Source organism: Solanum tuberosum, unplaced genomic scaffold (genome assembly GCF_000226075.1).
Source record: "Solanum tuberosum cultivar DM 1-3 516 R44 unplaced genomic scaffold, SolTub_3.0 scf00130, whole genome shotgun sequence".
NCBI lineage: Eukaryota > Viridiplantae > Streptophyta > Magnoliopsida > Solanales > Solanaceae > Solanum > Solanum tuberosum.
The window spans coordinates 1,017,544-1,038,175 of record NW_006239060.1 but is presented as its reverse complement, the minus strand read 5'-3'; the positions used below and the strand labels follow the sequence as shown (position 1 = coordinate 1,038,175).

The window sequence follows — 20,632 nt, the reverse complement described above, 5'->3', positions numbered from 1 at the left end:
AATTTCTTCTACATTTTTAAAGAAGGATCCTACATGTTCTCCTAAAATCCATGAAGAATCAAAATCAAAAACTCAAATTATAAATTAATCATGAAAATTTTAGAGGGAGAAAGAATAAAGAATGAGAAAGAGAGAGAGGTTTCTCAAATTGGTATCACAAATTGGTCTCAAATTGGTCTTCTCATCCGCGATGATTTTGAGCTGTCGACGGAATCTTGGGCTGAATTTGATCTTGAATGTTCATGACCCATTTAATGTATATCTGAAATTGTCTAAGTAAGAAAATCGAACGAAATGTAAAAAAATCTAGAAAAATTGTTGAATTGGTTGAATGAAAGATTTGATTAGAACCGCTATCTTCTAGGCTATATAGATTTAGAGTAGATAAAAAAGTGACTTGAATTTTCGTTTTTACAAATTGTTAGAGATATAGAAATTTATTGAGGTAAAAAATGGTGTTTATTATAAGTTAGAGTTGAAGAAATGATTAGGGAAGAAAGGAAGAGGAAGGAGGGGAACTTTTTTTTAAAAAGAAATTATTAAATGGTGAAATACACGTGTCAAGAGAGTGTATTGCACCACAAGACACATGCCTGGTAATGATATTTTAGGGAGGAAATAATTCCACTTTAAAATAGCTCAAAAGGGTAATAGGACCCCCGTGAAGTTTAAGTGTGTAGTTGAAAATCCGGTACTAGATTGGGGGGTCATTTGCCCATTTTCTCTATTTGAAAACGTAGAAGCTGTTGGAAAAATATTCTTTCTATTAGACCATGGTTGATAGAAAAATTGGTACACGTTGAGACACAAATAAATTATTGTTTCGTTAGAAAATTATTCGTCCTCACCAACATCTAGGAATTTCCCTAATGATTAAACATTTATCTTGTGTCAAGAAATGTCAATACTTGTATATATATTTATTAAACTAAAATTATGTAATTTTTCAGGAGTGTCGCTTGACACCGGCTTAGGGTGGGTTTACCCCTGGTCCTCGCTCAAAGTTTGTTAATTAATGACAAGTAGGGGTTGTCCGATCAAGGCTCCACTTAGTGTGATTTTACTGAGTATGTTATTGTTGAGGAACTAGCTGATCTATCATACAAGTTGTGAATTCAGAAGAATCAAGTAATTTTAATCCAAATCTAAAATTATATTTAATAGGTATAAATAATCTATCAAAGAACTAATGAATTAAAAAATATACAATATAAAACTTATAAACTTAAAATCATAGATATGTTTTGCGATAATATCTATTTTCTTGTACACAAATGCGACGCACTTCTTATTCACAAAACAATTAGTAAAATTTAATTATAATTCAACATTTTACTCCGCAAATATATTATTTCCTAGAAAACAAGGTAGCATAACTTAAACGACACATTTGTTGTGCTATTATTAAAAACTATAATGTCACTAAAACCCATGTGGTTAAAGAATCTAGAAAGGATTAACATTTGGCAGCTACTCTTGGTGGAGCTGAAATTCATATATACTATATAGTATGTGATTTATTTTTAAAAAAAATAAAATGTCAGTTTTATCTACGATTTGTTAGAATCAAAATAATCAAGTGCATATGAAAGTTAATTAAGCAAATTTTAAAAACGATAAATCATAATCAAGTGCATATGAAAGTTAATTAAGCAAACTTTAAAAACGATAAATCAAACAATAAAAGAGATCATTTTCCTCCTAAAGCAATTTTTTTTAGCCTAGTATAAAAAAATTATAATTTTCTTTAAAAAAAAAAAAAAACTCAATTACAATAAGTAAATCATAGTAAATACCTGATTCGAGATCACTTTATAGTTAGAACGCAGTAAAATTAATGGAGTTAAAAAGTCACCGTTTTGGAAGGAAAAAACATTAAAAAAAAATTTACATTATTTTTTTGGAGAACATTTGTTTTTTTTTTTGCGAACCGCCGTTTACGTCATGGTTATAATTATTTGTATAATAAGGTTATTAAGGTCCATAGATTTATGTTGATAACAGAACTATTTTTTTATTTTTTTCCTTTACAGATAACAAATAATTATTTTTATGACAATAAGAAAAGAGTTTGATTACAATACAAACTAAAATATTTGAGCTCTTACCAAATAAAGATGTGCAAAATTAATTTGAAGGAGCTCAACCTATAGTATATGTCTACTTCTACTTCTACTTCTATCTACTTCTACTACTATAAGTGTGGATAACCACACAGGTGCCGGTCAACATGCCTGCTTCACCTGTGTGCATGGTTCCACATTTACCTATATATATATATATATATATATATATTTGTCTATTTTTTTTTCGTTTTAATTTATTTATCTTATTTTTTAATATTTTATATATTTAAAAATTGCATAAAAAAATACTATAAATCATGATAATTGACAACTAAAATTAATATATTTGTGTCACATAAAATGGGACAAAAGAAGTAGAGTAACATGTATTATTTAATTTGAAAACTACGTAAAAAGATTTTATATATTTAAAAATTGCATTCTAAATCATGATAATTGACAACTAAAATTAATAGATATGTGTCACATAAAATGGGACAAAAGAAGTAACATGTATTATTTAATTTGAAAAATACATAAAAAGTATTGTAAATCTCAATAATTAACAACAGATTGACTCTTGAAATTCTTTTTGTGCTACATATATTGGGACAAGGAAATTAACATATATTATTTAAAAATTACGTAGAAATTACAATAATTAACAACTTAAAATATTTAATAATCATATCAAAATTTAATTGACTCTCTAAATTTTATCTATGTCGCATAAAGTGAGACAAAAATATAAGTATAAATTTTAGGAATCACATAGTTTTAATATGAAATTACAATCTATCCCTATTTAGTTTGTAATTACATTAATCCCTGAAAAAGTAAAACAAACCGGATACATAATATGTAGCTCGGATACATTAAAAACTAGCTCGAATACATTATAAAATAAACCGAATACATATTATGTAGCTCGGATACATTAAAAACTAGCTCGGATACATTATAAAATAGTTTAGAATTAGGAGAGAAATAAGGGATTTTAGAGGTTTTTAGAAATAGAAGGGAATATTAGAAATAACGGAAACATAAGACGTGTATTTCAGTAATTTTTCCAAAATATAATAGATACTAGCACGGGCACTTATATCTAGTATATATATATATATATATACTGACAATAAAGTTGGTATAACCAAACAATAATTCGAACCCAAATTTCATAATATTTTTCTTCTTCATATTATTATTATGTTATTATTTTTCGTGGCACGCATACATTTTATTTTGTCGTGTTAATATTGCAGCTGCAAGTGAGTTGGCATTTGTTGACTCAATTAAAAGTTTGATGGGATTCTTCTTCCTTTTTTTCTTGAAACATAATAGGATATTGTCATGTCCATAATTGTTATCGAATCTTTTTGACTCATTTGTGTTGAATATGTTTGAATATCTTTCAACTCTTTTTAACATATTAGTACTAAAAACTAACAAATAGATATATAATATATACATATTCGTTTTGAATATTTACAAAGTATGAGAGAAAAGGTTCATGCATGGTTGATGTTAAATTATACTAAATCACACAATATCATATTGAGGTAAGAAAATCAACGGATGTAATCCAGTGGATATGGCTATGGCTGCCTCTGCCTGAGTGAATCAACATCGTCCTTACATGCATAAGCGGATATATACTTCATGAAATATGAGGCATCAATGAAAAAGATTATGGCATAATTAATATTATTAGGCTAGTGCTTATGGAACCTCTATAACAATAACATGAGAGGAAATGTCAATGACAAGGCCCCAAGTCCCAACTATACCCAAAATATAAAAGGTAAAATTTAAATACATTAAAAGGGACCTAATTGAGTGTTGTAGAATACTAGCATTTTTAGCTTATTTGTGTAGTTTTTTCATACTCTAGTATAGACTTGACTTTTTGGCTCATACATAGGCCATCTCTCAGAAGAGAGGGCATCTGGATCTTCATGATATTTAATCAAGAAACACCATTGTAGAGTTCTCATAGTCAAAGACCCTCCATTTGCTCCTTACTATTCCTTCTATCTCAATTTAAAGAGGATAGTATTGAAAATATTCATGAACTTGACGTAAATTATTAGTTTCGTTTCTGCACTATTGATAGCCTAACAAACACCCCTCTACTTAGCTAACTAAACTTAAATACATCTGTAGACACTGAAATTTTGTGGGACTTTACCAGATGTGTTCGATTCCACTTAGGATTCTTGGTGGCTACTCTACCCTAAACCCTAGTTTATGCTTATATAAAGGATATTATATTCCTTTAAGAGGCATCTTGAAAAATTCATAAATTCATGGAATATTCATAAATAGATCAAAATATGACCTCATACGTTCGAGAAATACGTTAACAGCCTTCGAATTATGGAAAAATCTAAATTATCCTAGTTCAAAAAATACGTCATTAATGACCTTTGAATCATGGAAAAATCTTAAGAGAGAAATAATAAAGGGAAGAACGAATTTGTACCCTCAATGTTTATCAATAAAACTATGTTTCATCATATTTTATTTGCGAGTGTAATTTATTTTCTGATCACTTTAAAACATCTATTTATATGTTTTTTGTATGTCATTATTATTCAAAGTCAGTATAGTTGTATTAGTATTAGTTTAGGTGTTTTTTAAGCGTGGTTACGATTCCCATAATCTCTTTGCTGTCTAATCTCTCCCCCTACCTAACCAACATTTAACAAAAAATATTGCATAATTTGGACCTAATATGGGACCGCCAGAGACAAATTTCCCTTTTATCTCTATGCTAAATCCTGTATTCAAAAGTCAAAACCTTAATTTATAATTTAGATAATGTTTCATTCACAAGTACTTCGCCTAATCATCATTATTTTAATATTTTTTAAATTGATATATCTCCTTCTTATCCATATAATAATAACTAATAATTATTACTAAAGCATAACCCTTCAACTCGTTTTAAGAAAATAGGATTTCGGATGATAAGTTTTGGATACTCAACAACTTTTTATTTCAGTTTATGTGATCTATTTTCTATTTAATTGTTTAAAGATAATGATATTTATCTAAATTTAAAAAAATTATTTGCTTGAAACAAATTGTAAATATATGAAGAATAAATTAACCATAAATAAAGTCTGAAAAAATAAGAGTATTTTATTGATAAATCAATATGTGTATAATTTTCTGTTCCTCACTTAACTCTTCTCTCATAAGATTCGTTAGTGGTGTATTTCTGGAACTAGGATGATTTAAATTTGATCTCATTATGAATATTTCATGAATTTGCGAAATATTTGAGATGTCTCTTGGAGGGAATATAATACTCTAATCTTTATATAGGGTGAACTAGGGTTTAGGGTGAGGTAGCCTCTAAGGATTCTAAATAGAATTGAATATATCTCGTAGAGTCTCAACTAGAATTGTAGCGTTTAGTAGAGTCCTACAAAATTTCAATGACTACAAATGCACCTTACTTCAAGACTTGTCGAACATTAGACTTGATGAAACTCAAAGACAAGACTTGAATTATTTTAGAATATAATAGCCTCCAAAAATTCTAACTGAAATCAAATACATTATATAAAGTCCTAAACAAAATTGTACAACTCTCTCGTAGAGTCCCACAAAATTTCACTATACCATTAAATGTGAAGCTTGTATCCATTTTATATATTAGTACTAATATTTATCTTAGGTAAAATTGCAATAGTTAGAATTTTATGTTACTTTTTGAGGTTTTGCTTTTGCATGTAACCCCTGAATTTGTACTAGAGACCAAAGTTGGACAAGGAGTTAAATCAAAACACTTACTCACAGCTCATCAAAATAAATAAAAAAAAAAAATAGGGATAAAAACAATGAGTGTGGAGGCCCCTACAATCAAAATCAAACAATCTATTTATAGTACCTATGGCTTACTACTGCCCACAGTTGGTAAGCAACTTGATTAGGGCCCTTCTATTTATAATTTATCACAATTATTTTTGAATTATTCAAAATATATCAATTTTACCTTTTATTACTTTTTTGGTACAAAATATTCTTGCCTGATTAGTCAATTATAAGTTCAAAAGTGCCCTTCAACTATTCAAGTAGCTCAAAAATATCTTTTTTTACTAAGGGTTATTTCAAAATGAAGATAAAAGCGTAATTTTATTCCTTTGACTATTTAAATGCATGGGACAAATCTTTATTAATTTGTTTCGGAATGAGTAATTATTTTTAACAGATTAAGAAGGTATTTTTTTTTTCCACTCAAAATTACCCGTATCTTATAAATATTTTTAAAAAATTTAAAGAAATCCTTTAAAATTTTCTTTATATTTTCCCATCCATATATTATAGGATCTTTTAGTAAAATAACTCACGTAAATATTAATGGTATTAAATTACTATCTTAATGGATATGTAAAAGTTATTTATAAGACATGATGGGGGAATATTGAAGTTTAAATAGAGAGGAAAAAAGAAAACTTCTTGTTCTAACTAAATTCTTAAGTACCACTCAAGAAATTAAATAGTTAGCTGAATTCACCATTTGCATGAAATTTTTAACATTTTTTTACGTAACGATTGAAAATATTAGATTCAGACAAACTCAATACACAAAAACCCGTATTGGCTTCCTGTCCTTTGGCTTGATGTATTATTATATAAATTATAAGTGTAAAAATTTTAGTCGGTTCAAAAATGTGAAGAAAAAAAAAAAAAACTGTTGAAACACAGGTTGCCAAAAGGTGAAAATTTATGACAAACAGATTTCCTTGTCATAGACGTATTCGTATTATATGGGGCCATACTATATGATATCAATTTTATTTAATTTTATTATGTCCCTACTGCCAACTTTAGGGTAGTTTTGATTTGACGTTAGCAAAAGCCAACTTGTTATTTTTGGGTTTCTAATTTGGTAGTAATATTAGTAAAGTGCATAAATTTAATACTCCAATTATGATGTTTACAGTAAATCTCAATATGTCCTTGCTCTAAATTTAATATCCACAATTTTTTATTTATTTATTTTTTGGAAAAAGGGTGTTTGTGGTATGGTCAGCCACTAAAAATAGATAATTAAAGCCTGTCATCTCCTTATTTAAAATATATATAACTTTTATTATACTACTATAGTTTATTTATTGTGGTTGAGATTAAATAAACTCCTACAACAAATATACTTTGACATCTGTCAAAACTTTGACTTCTCTCTTGCACGTTCAGCTTCAACAACAAAGTACTCTATTTATGTAAATTAAAATATAAATATGGTATAAAATATAGACTGATTCAATATTATATAAAAAAAAATTAACTTGACAGAAAAGATATTTCATGTTAACTTTTTTTTCTTCTATATATATTAGATTTAAATTCTTGAAACTTGGGAAATATAAATGAATAAAATTACTAAAAGAATATTTTAAATTATTTTAAACAAAATTTAAGGAAGGGAAAAGACTCAAATATTATGTTATCGAATTTTGAGAAAAAAACTTAGCTATGTCATTTGTTAAAAGTTTGATTCATCTATGTCCATTTCTGTTTGAAAAAAAAAGTCTCATTCATGTCATTATTTATTAACTGAAAATAATTTCGGTTTTGCAAAATCATGTGGTCAATTATGATTTGACCGAACAATTAATTAAATTATTTTATTTAAAGAGAAAAGACTCAAATATGTCATTAAACTTTGAGAAATGGCTCATTAATGTCTTACGTTAAGAGTTTGGTTCATCTATGTCATTTTAGTTAACAAATAATAGCATGAATGAACCTTTTCTCAAATAAAAATAATATAAATAAATCATTTTTTTTAACAAATGACATAAATAAATCTTTTTTCAAAGTCCAATCATATTTAGCCCTAGTCCCTCAAAAGAATGATGTAGTAAGTAAAATATTTAGTTATAATATTTATATAATACAGAAATTTTAAACGGATAAGAAAATAAAATAAATAAATAAGTGATGCTTTGACTCAATGGAAAAAAGAGGAAGAGGATTTGAGACCTTTTAAGTCGTCACTCGTCATAGAGAGAATGTTGTGGTTTTTGACAATTTGTTAAAGCAACATGATTAAAGCGACCACACTTTATTATTTAGCCACATATTGTTGTCAATGATTACTTACCATAATTAAACCTTTTAATCTTTTTTTTTTAAAAAAGGTATTCTTTCTATTTACTTTATTTATTCATTATTTTAAATATAAATTTCATTTTATTTGTTACTTTTAACCTATTTTAAAAAATTACTCATTAATTTTTAACACCCCGGTAAAGTCTAATACTAAAAGTGAATTGCAGAGTACTTCCTCAATCCCTAATTACTTGTTTACTTATAATTTGACACACCTATTAAGAAAACAATAATTAACATAGTTAATTTATCATTTTACCTCTATTAATTATGAAGTGGATGAATTAAAACTATAAGATTTTCAAGTTCTACCTTTTTCAAAGTAATAAATTGAAAGTATAATAGGTAAAAAAATTTGTACTTTCTTGATTTATCAAAATGAACAAGTAATTAAAAAACAACTAAAAAAGAAATGCGAACAAATAATTAGGGACATATGAAAGTAAATAACAATTAACAAGATGCAATTGGTGCATTTAGTGTTTGACTTCTTATGTAGTGGCTAAGCTTGAATGGTTGGACCACAACTAGTGTAGCTTGAATATTATTATCACGTGGTAAAATATCAATCAATTTTACACTTTCAAAATAAGAAATCAAATTGTAATTTATAAACTTCATAGTTAATCGTAACACAACTAGTTAAGAGATTATGAACCATTCTCATTAAATAGTTCACCCAAAATATCTTATGACAATAAAGAATAGGCTAAAGTACTCATTACCCCCTGAACTTGAAACTTTTTATTCGGTGTACACCTAAACTAAATTTTGTTTTAATTATCCCCGAACTTGTTTATTCCTCCGTCGCGTACATCTTTATTGTTCACCTGGCGTAGAAATTGACAACACACTCTACTAGGCGCGTGAGGAAGTGATTTTTTGCCACATCATAAAGCTACAACGGTAAAAAACATAAAATCTCCTTTTTTCTTTAATATTTGGCATATTTTAAACGAAAAATAGGGGAAAATGTAAATGAAAAGTAAAGGAAACAAAGATTAACACTTACTTGGTAAGAATTTCAGACAAATTTGAAATTTAATCGACCAACTTCACGTCTAGAAAAACCCAAATTCAGAAGGAGTTCCGCGAAATCAGCCCTTATTCAAAAATAACTTTTTAAACAATGAATTTCAAATTTAAGAAATTTTATTTTTTGCAATATTAATTTATCTAGGTGGCTATTATTTATCCAGGTGGAAATCCACATCACCACTTTTACTAGATGTCGCGCACGTGTAGTCAAAATAGGAGCAGGTGGACGAAAAAGGTGTACGTGATGGAGAAATAAACAAGTTCGGGGTAATTAAAACGAAATATAATTTAGGTATACACCGAATAAAAAACATTAAGTTCAGGGGGTAATGAGTACTTTTGCCAAAAGAATAATAACAAGAAAAACTATGGATCAGATAAGTGTTTCATTATATTCACCTTACTTGAAAAAAAACTTTTCCTGAAATTTGTAAAAGATAAACATTTTCTTAAAACCTCAATTTGGTAATAATAACAATAACAATAATAATAATAAATTTTCACAACTCACAAGCATCACCAACAAATCTGCACCTATAAAGGGTCCCACCAATTTTACCACTGTTTTTCTTTTCTCCCCTTTGCAATTTGCTGCCCTGTTAATTACAGCCCCCTTCTCTCTCTCTATACAAAATGAAGCACTGACAAGAATTGTTGGAGAAAAAGGGTTCATTTTGATTCCTCAACTTTATTCCAAATGAAAATTCTTCACTTTTGAAACACCCTATTGTTTCTTCAAGATCTGTTTTTTTTTTTTTTTTTTTTTAATTATCTAAGCTCCAGGTATAACCCAAAGCTGCTTTTGTTGCTTTTAAATTCAATATGCTAATTGGGTTTTGTGTTTTTTGGTTCTTCCAATTTGTTAAAGAAAACTCTGTTTTCAGATTTTGTTTGTTAAGGTAGCTGGAAATTGTAAGGAATTGGGGATCGCCAATAACTGTATTTAGAATGTTATATGTGTTAAAAATATCTAATCTTGTGAAGTGGGGGTAGCAGATTCTTTTTTAGAGGAAGCTAAACTTGCTTGGCTATGTGTATTTGAAGCTCAAGTTTGTTTGTTTGTTCTCCGTGTTCTAACTTTTCCCTACACTGCAACTAGGAAGATAATATATTTATTTCGGAAAATTCAATATATCTAAATTTTGGAGAGTGGAAGTGGAAAAAGGAAAGGATTTGTTTGAACCCATTTAAGGAAATAGGTTATGCTATTAAATTTGATGGTAATTCATGACTAGTGTTGTTTGTTGCAGCTCAGGGTATTTCAAATTTAAATTTTGTGCTAATGTTGTCCAAATTTGGTAGTAGTAGCAGCTTTTGACTTCTAAGGAGTTGTAAAATAAATATTTGACATGAAGTAATTGTGTATTTCATACTGTTTTTCGTCTAAGCGTATGATAGCTACATCAGAATGTATGAAGATAGCGGATTACTACTTTGTGGTTCATTGAAAAGATAATAATATTGATGTTTGGACTTCCCGTCATGTGCTTAGATCACCTATAAATGTCATAACTGTGTGTTGGTTTGTTGTGTTGCATTGGTTTCAATCTTAATCTCTCGTTCTTGTTAACTTTGCTGTCGGAGAATTCTTATAGAACATGTAAGAAGCAGGGTATAAGAGAGGTAGTTGTTCCATCAATCATCACAACCACATCTAACCTGCATCTTTCCACCCATTATCTTGATTTTCTGTTGCAAGTCACTGTGTAGATAATATGTTTTTAGATTTGTGCATGACAGGTTAATGGAGTTGACATCTGTAAGGTGCCTTATGAACAGTATCTCTCGATTCATTCACCTTGTAACATGTCTAACATCAAAGAGTATGCCTGGTCAAAAGAACTACAAAAATATTGCAACTTTGTTGAAGCTATTAAAACCAGTACTTGATGATGTTGCTCAACAAAAAGCTCCTTCAGACGAAACCATATGCAGGCAGTGTGAAGAACTAGATGTAGCCATTAATGAAGCTAGGGAATTACTGGAAGAATGGTCTCCTAAGAAGAGCAAGATTCTCTGGGTAATTTTAATTCTCCTCTTTCTGATGTAGACATATGCTCACAAATTGAAGGGAAACCGCATGCAAAATTTAGGAACTTATACAGGTGTCTGGGCGCAGTTTTGACTGTCTATCGGTCTGACTGTTGTTCCCTAATTAAATATACACAGACTCTGTTTCAACTTTCAAACAGTTTGTGCTAAAGTATTCTCTGTTGCATTTATTTATTCAAACTTAATTTGTTCCAAAATATCATCATAGTACAAACTAAAGGATTCACCATGCCTTGAGTAAATTTTATACTGTCAATGCTACATCAATTAAGCACCAGCACATGAAGCTACCTCTTATTGATTAGGATCTGAGTGCCAATGCCATTCCTTTTCCATTCTTTGTTTCTGGTAATAACTGTGATATTGCCATTGTTTACAACTTTAAAGAGCACCTAGTACTACAACCACCTTCCAGGAATGGTGTTGCAATCTCCTAGGCCTCAAACAGAAAAAACCAAAACGAACAGCTATTTACACAATTGTTGAATCAGATATTGACTACATAAGTCTCTCTTGAAACTATGCAAAACATCTAATCTATCCCTCATCTCTCGTTGAATCTTCCTAATAACAAAACTGGTATTTACACTTCCGTTCCTGAAAACTGTCTAGTTTCTGGCTTGCCAAGTATAATAGATCATAGCTCCCCACACTGCTGTAAGTAGCTCCTTCTTCAGTTGACTCCAGTGCCTTCTTTTGAACCACCTTATGCTTTGTGATACTCCTTGTTGCTTGAACTGGAAACCTGTCTAATCCAATAGCTCATTTCTAACCTCAGTTACCCAAGAACACTCAGCAAACAAATGAGTTCCGGTCTCTGGTTGATTCCTTTTCCATTCTTGTTAGTTTGATTTCTTTTGTTTGAGACTAATCGTTGTGGATAGTTCTGAGGAATAGTCTTGCTTTCTAAAAATAACAGAAATCTTGGTTTGCCCATGCACGGTGTGCTCAACTGCTTATAGTGAGTGTTGACATTCGATTGTGCTGTTGATAAGTTATTATGTTATATTTGCTTTGATTATGTCAGTGTCAGACCAACTTTTTCTTATGTTAGATAATATGTCCGTTTAACAAACTCTTCAGATACTTCTTTTTTTTTAGAGAATTGGTAAGTTTGTATTCCTCAGCATTAGGATATGTTGTGGCCACCTTCAAAATTCATCACAAAAATTACAAATTTCCTACCAACTCTACAATTTGATCTATGTCCACTATACATAATTGTTTACACCAAAAAAGTAAAGATACTAAACAATTCCATTTTAATTTGTGAATGGAATTGGATCTATCTTCAAAACATCTTCCATTCCTTTCTCTCCACAGACCACCATATACATGATGGCATCAACTTCCACCACCCCTTTTGAGTCTCGCTTCCCCCTCTTATGCTCCAACAACTGAATAGATTAACTGTGTGCTCTGGCATGGTCCAACTTTGACTGGTGATGTTGAGAAAAATTTCGCAGTAATTGGAGTTGTGAATTACACAATCAGGCCTTCTTACTACAGATCATGTAAGTAATGCACAACTCCAATTATTCTCTAACAGTGCAGAAACACTGAAGTGGCAACAAAAATTTTCAAAAATTCCAAAAGGGCAACAAATTTAGACACCGTCTAAATTAGGTTTCCAGCCGCAAAATGCGGAAACCAATGCTCCTTGTAAGGCGCAGCAGCCTTGAGCCTTGTAAGGCTCGGCTGACATAAATAGAATGAATTTATGTATCTAGTATTCTGATTTAGGACAAATTCTCTGCAGGCTTTTTATGTGATATCCTTGCTGAGTAACTCTTGGTTACATTTATATAGCTGTTCTAGATGGGGTTAAATATAATAGATCAATATGATAATAACTACTTCAAATAGTCATGTTTAAACTCATGATTCATGAGAGTGATGTTCTTATCAGTTCTCCTACACTTCTGTCTCCCTTCTTGGAGGAGAAGAGCGACCTTTATCGATATCCGAAGATACAGTCAATCTGTTACTTTACTTCCTCATTTGTAAAATCTGTGAAAAATCAAGCTGTGTGCCTGGCCTCATTCTACGGTAAAATATCCAGTTTTCTTCCTTCTCTCTGTAAGGTTTCATCTAGTTCTATTTAATTAACACAAAGTAATGAAAACTGATAACTAGCCTATCACAAGCTTTTCCATTTCTATTTTCTTGAAAGAACTTATAGATATTCGATGTTCCAGGTTTTGCAGAGTGAACCAGAGTTGCTGAAAATCCAGAGCATTGCACTCAAGTTATCTCACATTTTATGTCAATTACTAGAATCATCACCGCCTTCTCTGGGTCCTTCGGAAATTCAGGTCTGGCTTAATACACGAGTTCTAACAGATTTTGTAGTTGTATGTTTTTGTTTCCCACACTTCCTTCCTTTTCTTATTAATATTGTGGTAAAGCTAGTGCAATAAGTATGTGATCTTGACAGTAGCTCAACTGATTCCATTTTCCTGTATTTCAGCCCTTCATACAGGAGATTCAAAAGTTTGAAGTGGGGCAAATATCGAAACAGATGAATATGGCTCCCGAAGTAGGAAAGATTCTTGTCTCAGAAAGTCTGACAGAAATGATTCACTCTCTTAATTTTGTATCTCATGAAGAATTATTGAATGAATGTATTGCATTAGAGAAGGAGCGGATGAAGGCTAAAGATAATGAAACGAGAGGAGATTTAGATAAGATCAGCCTTTCCATAGATCTCTTCTCTGATATTCGTGATTGTATGCTTGAACTTGACCACTTCAAGGCCATAGATGGTATTAAGATCCCTCCTTATTTCCGGTGTCCCTTGTCTTTGGAACTGATGGTGAATCCAGTCATTATTGCTTCAGGCCAAACTTATGAGAAGGCTTCCATTCAAAAATGGCTGGATCATGGACTAACTACATGCCCAAGAACCAACCAAGCACTTGCACATTCAAATCTTATCCCAAATTACACTGTTAAAGCTCTGATAGAAAATTGGTGTGAGGTAAACAAAGTGAGGCTTGACGGGAACCCTGAGTCCACTCAGGATGGAATCACATCTAATTCTGTACACCTTACTAATATGGACAATGTGCGAGGTTCCTCAGATCCCAGCAATTCAACATCAAGACTTTGTCATCAAGGTGGACAAGCTTTTGAAAGTCAGAAGGTTGATTGCACATCCGAATTAAGTGAAGAAGAATTTAGTTCATGCCGTATCAGGGAGGCTGAAAAATCTGGCCACACATCCCCAGGGATTTCCTATATACACAGCAGGAGTGAATCCGTATCAAGTGCTGTTTCCAGTATTGAATATCTTCCCTCAGCGTCAACTGATGTCTCAAGGATATCAAGCAAACATGATAATGTGAGTGATACATCTGGAGAGGTACAATGTGATTACCGCATTTCTTCTCCGTGCAACAAGAGTGTTGGGAATTCTCCTAATTTGTCTGCAAGGCAATATCGCAGCTCCAAAACAATGAGTGAAATGGCTGTGAACGTACTTCACAACCATGCTAGACAACTTTCCTTACCAACAAAGTCGGCATCTGATGATCTGACCACGAGTTCCCATGTTGAAAAGCTTATTAGAGACTTGGAAAGTCAATCAACTGAGGTGCAAATGGCAGCTGCAGCAGAATTCCGATTTCTTGCAAAGCACAACATGGAAAACCGAGCTATTATAGGCCGCTGTGGGGCTATTGCTCCACTTATCTCCTTGCTAAACTCTGATGTGAAACCAACTCAAGAGCATGCTGTGACAGCATTACTAAACTTATCAATAAATGAAGACATCAAGGCCATGATTGCGGAGCAAGGGGCGCTTGAACCCCTCATCTATGTCCTGAGAACAGGAAATGCTGGAGCAAAAGAGAATGCTGCTGCAGCCCTTTTCAGTCTGTCTCTTTTGGAAGAGTACAGAAAAAAGATTGGGCGTTCTGGAGCAGTGAAAGCATTGGTCGATCTTCTTGGTTTAGGTACCATCAGAGGGAAAAAAGACGCTGCTACAGCATTATTTAACCTGTCAATATTTCATGAAAATAAGGCTCGCATCATTCAGGTTGGAGCCGTGAAGCATCTCATTAGGTTGTTGGACCCTTCAAATGAATTGGTTGATAAGGCTGTTGCTCTTCTTGCAAATTTGTCTACCATTTCAGAGGGCTGCTTAGCTATTGCCCGAGAGGAGGGTATACCATCACTAGTCGAGATTGTTGAAACCGGATCTCAGCGGGGAAAGGAAAATGCTGCCTCAATACTGCTGCAACTGTGTCTCAACAGTCCCAAGTATTGTCGATTAGTGTTGCAAGAAGGTGCTGTCCCACCACTTGTTGCATTGTCTCAGTCGGGCTCCCCAAGAGCAAAGGAGAAGGTATGTAGCTTTGTCTTCTTTAAAAAGTTCCCATTTTGCATTATCCACTTCAATCTTTCTGTTCTTCCTAGATGTCATCTTCTTACTAAACGAAGTGCCTGAGAAATTAAAGGGCCGGTTTATAATTTAAATGAAAGACTATTCGTTAAAATAAACTCTACTTTCTTCATCTGGATCCAATAACTAGACAGACAGTTATATAAGAAAAGATTCTACTCAGTCTTAGAGGGTTTATACAATTTTGGTGTGCATCACATTGCCCTCCCGACAAATTTCAAGCTGGTTATAGTACACTCAATAAACCCCACCATGATGGGTGTGGGTAACGGGAAGCCATAACAATTTTTTCTCCTTTTCTTATCCTTGATTTAAAGTTAATTTTCCTAGCTTCAGGATGATAAATTTTGTATTTTCTCTTTATAACGGAGCAGGCACAACAACTTCTCAGTCATTTCCGGAGCCAACGTGAAGCAGCCACGGGGAGGGGAAAGTCATGATGTCTAGGTTTTGGCTCATTGAATCATGTTACTTTGCCATTGGATACAATATTCAGAGTGTCGGTCATCGTTCTTTCCAGTAGCAATATTGTTTTTTTGAAAAATCATCTGTAGTTTCCCCATTCTTGTTTGTTTTACCATTAGGAAGTTGTTTGCTACTGGTTAGGACTGTGATATGTAAATGGTAGTAGATTCTTGTGTTATAGCTTTCAGGATTGGCAACAAATGCTAATAAGGTTTTGTCCCTATATATGGTTGTTTTTCTTCTCAAGAAGGCCATTTGTTAGCTAGTAGATATTGTATATGTGACAAGTTGTTGTGAATACTCATGTTAGAGTAACTACACTCCATCTATCTAGTATCTTCTTACCCTATGTTCTTGAAATTGAAAAAATAGGTGGTTGAAATTGCTATGTGAGAATATGTTTTTCATTCTTTGATGCTTAGAAATTGATTGAGTGATATTTGTGTTTGCCATCACGGATTTAAATAACTATTGGGTGAAATAAAGTGAACAGTTCAAAATTCGAGTTTTTAAAAGCTTAGGGATGAATTTTGTGAATTGTTGAAACTTTTGGTGGATTAATGATTGAGTTTCGTTTAGGGATGTCATTTCGAGTTTCCTACCATATATTGAAGAAAATACACTTAGATACATATATTTTTGCTATTCAAGAGAGCCAAGCGAGATTCGTATGTATTTTAGATATATGTATATGCATGTATCTGGTGTGATTTGTATGTATCTGGAATACAAAATATATGAAAGAGTGGTGAGCAAGATGGGAGAGAGGCAAGTGAAATTTGCTATGTATCCAAGATACACGAGAATCTATTTGGATACAATGTATCTAGAACAAATTACACCTAATTTTGACCTCATGTATTCGAGATATATCTGAACGAATCTTTGAGGTACCAAAACCTGTTAAAATACGTAATATTGCAAATTAGAGTATATCTAAGTAATTAGATCCTAAATTAGTGAGACTTATATAAATTGCATGGTTGCGTAGGTGAATTGTGTTGTGGTAGGCTTATAACACTCTTGCAAGAAATTCTTGAATCTATATTATAAGTAATAATAATCAAAATCAACTTAAATTTTTTGAAATTTGTGGTTTTAAGGCTCAAAGTCCCTAGTTTATAAAGGTAAGGCTTAAAGTCCTTCATTTTTGTTTTCTTCTTTGATAAATACACATGGTAGGGGTCATGCTAAACCCCTTTCTATCCTAATTTATATGATGTAATTCGATTTAGCATGGAATTTAAGAAATATTTTTTTTTAAAATTTATGATTTAGAACAAGTCATAGATATTTGCAATGACTATAAATTATTTCATTAAGAATAAAAAGATAAATTGTTATTAAAATTTAGAAATGTGTTTTTTTTTATACATTGATTAATTAAAAGAAAAATAAATCATATAAATTACTAGAACAGAAGGAATAGTATATATTTACAAATATCAAAATCTTATATAGTACTTAAAACAGTACAAATGTTTGGAAGTAATAAAGAAATAATTTAACAACTTACAGTCATGATTTTCTTGAGAATCTTTATTGGGCCAGATTATTGTAATTTGTAGCGTAACACTTAAAATGGGTATTTGCCCATTCTTTCAGATTTTACAGTGGTAAGGTACTATATAAACACCTCTACATGTATTTAAATAATGCCTTTTAATGTATATTGGCAAATCAAGTTTCTTCTTGGAGGCACATGACGGAGATATTCAGTCATTATTACCTTTTCTTCTTGAGGAGTCTGAATGAAATTCTCTTTGATATGAAGCGTTTTATTTTTATAATGATTTATCTTGTGTGAATTCAAATTAATTAAACGTTTAGACGATTTTTGAAGCTATAGACCTCAACACTTCAAAACTTGATGATTTGTTACTTCGCTGAGTAGAGTTTTTTTCCCTTGGCTATACATTTGCCACATGGTGTGCATCTTAACTTGCACTAGCGCCACATTTGGTGCTATGGAGGGACTTCACTACCTTGCCATCTTGGGTAAAAATAATTCTTAAAAGTCGATCAGATCCTCTAGGGATGCACTTATACTATATATATCTACCAAGTTTTCTAAATGTGTAAACACCTCTCAATAACTTTCCTATCGTGGTTTGGGTGTATATACATCTTAAAATCTCGTTAATTACTGATTAAACACAAAAATCAATATATATATTATCACTAGGACTCTAGAATTTAGTCGTACTTAGATAACTTTTTTTTCAATAAAAGTACATAAAGAAGTTGGAAAAAAACAAAAAAAGATTTAGTCATGAAGTAATGAATTAAGGGGGTGTTGGAGAGTCAGAACTGTGCATGGAGCTGTCATTCAAGCAGAGAGTGGGTGAATATATATTGCTCCCCTTTTTATATGGCCCCCATGTTTTCTAACTTTTTCACTGTCTCTATCTATCAATCACCCTACTCCACATTTGATTATTTTCCTCAAAAAAAAAAACCCTTTTTCTCTCTCCTCTCTCATCCAAAACAACCACAATGAAAAATTGCATTAATTAAGGGAGGAGTTAGTACTTTGCTTCCCCTCTTTTGAGAAAAAAACCAATCTTTCATCATTTTCAGAATTCAAAGCTACCAAATCAACTAACATGACAGTCTTTCTACTATTGCTCAAACAAAGAAACTCAAACATGACCATACATATCAAAAATAATCTTTAGCAGTAATTAATTAATAACGATAATTGTTTAATTGTTAGCATATTTCTAACGGTGATTAACACTCTTTATAAATGTCCACTAAACTATAGTAACATTGGATTCTATGACTATTAACTAATGTCGTTAAGATTTTAATACTATTTGTTAATGTGTATATATATATATTGTCGTTAAAAGTTATTTTTATCGTAGCATATTTGTTAATGTGTTATTTGTTAATGTGTATAAACTATAGTAACATTGGATTCTATGACTATTAACTAATGTCGTTAAGATTTTAATACTATTTGTTAATGTGTATATATATATATTGTCGTTAAAAGTTATTTTTATCGTAGCGAAAGAAAGAGAGAGAAAAAGGAATCCTTTCATTCACTCTCCCATCAATCCTTTCATCAAAGTCTTCCTCTTTTTGCCTCTCCAATTTTCTTTCTTTCTCTAGTCTCTATCTTGTATCTTACAAATATGGAAATCTTTTGATATTTCAATCACCAATCCATGCCCTTCTTTTCCTTCTCTTATTATTAAACCCTAAAAAAACCTCAAAAAATAATAATTTAATGGATTCCTTTGCAGAAGTAGAGAGTTCCAACACCATCAACAACAACAACAATAATAATATTATGTCATCATCATCAAGTCGATATGGGAATCAGAAACGTCGTGATTGGAACACTTTCGGTCAGTACCTTAAGAACCATAGACCACCACTGTCTCTCTCCCGTTGTAGCGGAGCTCACGTCCTTGAATTCCTCCGTTACCTCGATCAATTTGGCAAAACTAAAATCCACACACCGATATGTCCATTTTACGGCCTTCCAAATCCTCCAGCACCTTGTCCATGTCCACTTCGTCAAGCTTGGGGTAGCCTTGATGCACTTATTGGTCGTCTTAGAGCTGCTTATGAAGAAAATGGAGGAAAATCTGAAATGAATCCTTTTGGTGCTCGTGCTGTTAGGCTTTACCTTCGTGAAGTTCGTGATTTGCAGTCCAAAGCAAGAGGTGTTAGCTATGAAAAGAAGAAAAGGAAACGACCACCATCGTTACAATTTTCTGGTGTTACTTCGCCATCAGGATCAGGAGGTAATAATAGAAGCAACATTACTCATGGAGTTTAGTTTAAAATTTCATGGTTTAGTACTACTAGTTATTTTGAGGACACTACCTAGGGTTTGTTTATTAATAATAATAATTGCGTACCGTCAATTTCATACGGTTTTAGCGTATGATAATTTATTAGTAAGAGTAGTAGTTGGAACTTGATTGGAAGTACTAACAAGAGCATGTATAGTTCTTGTACTCATGAAACTTGTAGTAGTAACTTATGAAGACGCACGGTTAGACAGAGCACACTTTTTTTATTATTATTTGTATGTCTCTTAATGTGCGGTGAGATTCAATCTCAACACCTCTATCTGTTCTGATATCATGTAAGATTTTTGAGTATGATAAAACTTGGTTATATTTCACGGATGAGTTCTTTCTTAAGTAATATATATACCGATCATGTTATACAAAATTGAAAATAAATTCTCCAAAAAGTAATTACACTATAACCATAGAATGCAACTACTACAGTTACTGTTGTCTGTTATGCTGTCCTAACAAGGACAATACTTTGGAATTAGGTTGTACTTATCATTCATATTTAGCATTATTATTATTATTATATGGTACATAATTTGATGCTCTCTTATTATGTTATCAATTATCATATCGTCATTATAACTTCATTTTCATGTTTTTTGGGTTGTTTTTGGTCTCTCAATGTGATTTCACATTTCTTTTTGGGCTCGTTTGAT

General features: G+C 31.6%; 2 protein-coding genes across 3 annotated transcripts; both read left to right on the top strand.

The window, feature by feature from the left end:
* Positions 1 to 9,803: 9,803 nt before the first annotated feature.
* LOC102596908 (U-box domain-containing protein 3) lies at positions 9,804 to 16,499 on the top strand. Of its 2 annotated transcripts, none has more exons than XM_006351606.2 (5): positions 9,804 to 10,013; positions 10,971 to 11,250; positions 13,481 to 13,597; positions 13,753 to 15,630; positions 16,062 to 16,499. In XM_006351606.2, exons 2-5 carry the CDS (start codon positions 10,975 to 10,977, stop codon positions 16,125 to 16,127), a joined length of 2,337 nt encoding a protein of 778 aa, XP_006351668.1. In that variant the 5' UTR covers positions 9,804 to 10,013; positions 10,971 to 10,974; the 3' UTR covers positions 16,128 to 16,499. The 2 variants fall into 2 exon arrangements, with proteins under 2 accessions (XP_006351668.1, XP_015166071.1); XM_015310585.1 differs by having other exon boundaries at positions 10,956 to 11,250.
* A 2,680-nt stretch (positions 16,500 to 19,179) lies between these two features.
* LOC102596568 (protein LIGHT-DEPENDENT SHORT HYPOCOTYLS 3-like) lies at positions 19,180 to 20,303 on the top strand. The gene has a single exon (XM_006351605.2). It carries the CDS (start codon positions 19,391 to 19,393, stop codon positions 19,946 to 19,948), a length of 558 nt encoding a protein of 185 aa, XP_006351667.1. The 5' UTR covers positions 19,180 to 19,390; the 3' UTR covers positions 19,949 to 20,303.
* Positions 20,304 to 20,632: the final 329 nt, after the last annotated feature.

What these genes read in the sequence shown, in the direction of transcription:
- LOC102596908 (XM_006351606.2), top strand. Translation starts at nt 10,975, where the DNA reads ATGGAGTTGACATCTGTAAGGTGCCTTATGAACAGTATCTCTCGATTC. An exon ending in AGAAGAGCAAGATTCTCTGG is followed by an intron (nt 11,251 to 13,480) that starts GTAATTTTAATT and finishes TCGATGTTCCAG; the next exon opens with GTTTTGCAGAGTGAACCAGA. An exon ending in TGGGTCCTTCGGAAATTCAG is followed by an intron (nt 13,598 to 13,752) that starts GTCTGGCTTAAT and finishes CCTGTATTTCAG; the next exon opens with CCCTTCATACAGGAGATTCA.
- LOC102596568 (XM_006351605.2), top strand. Translation starts at nt 19,391, where the DNA reads ATGGATTCCTTTGCAGAAGTAGAGAGTTCCAACACCATCAACAACAAC.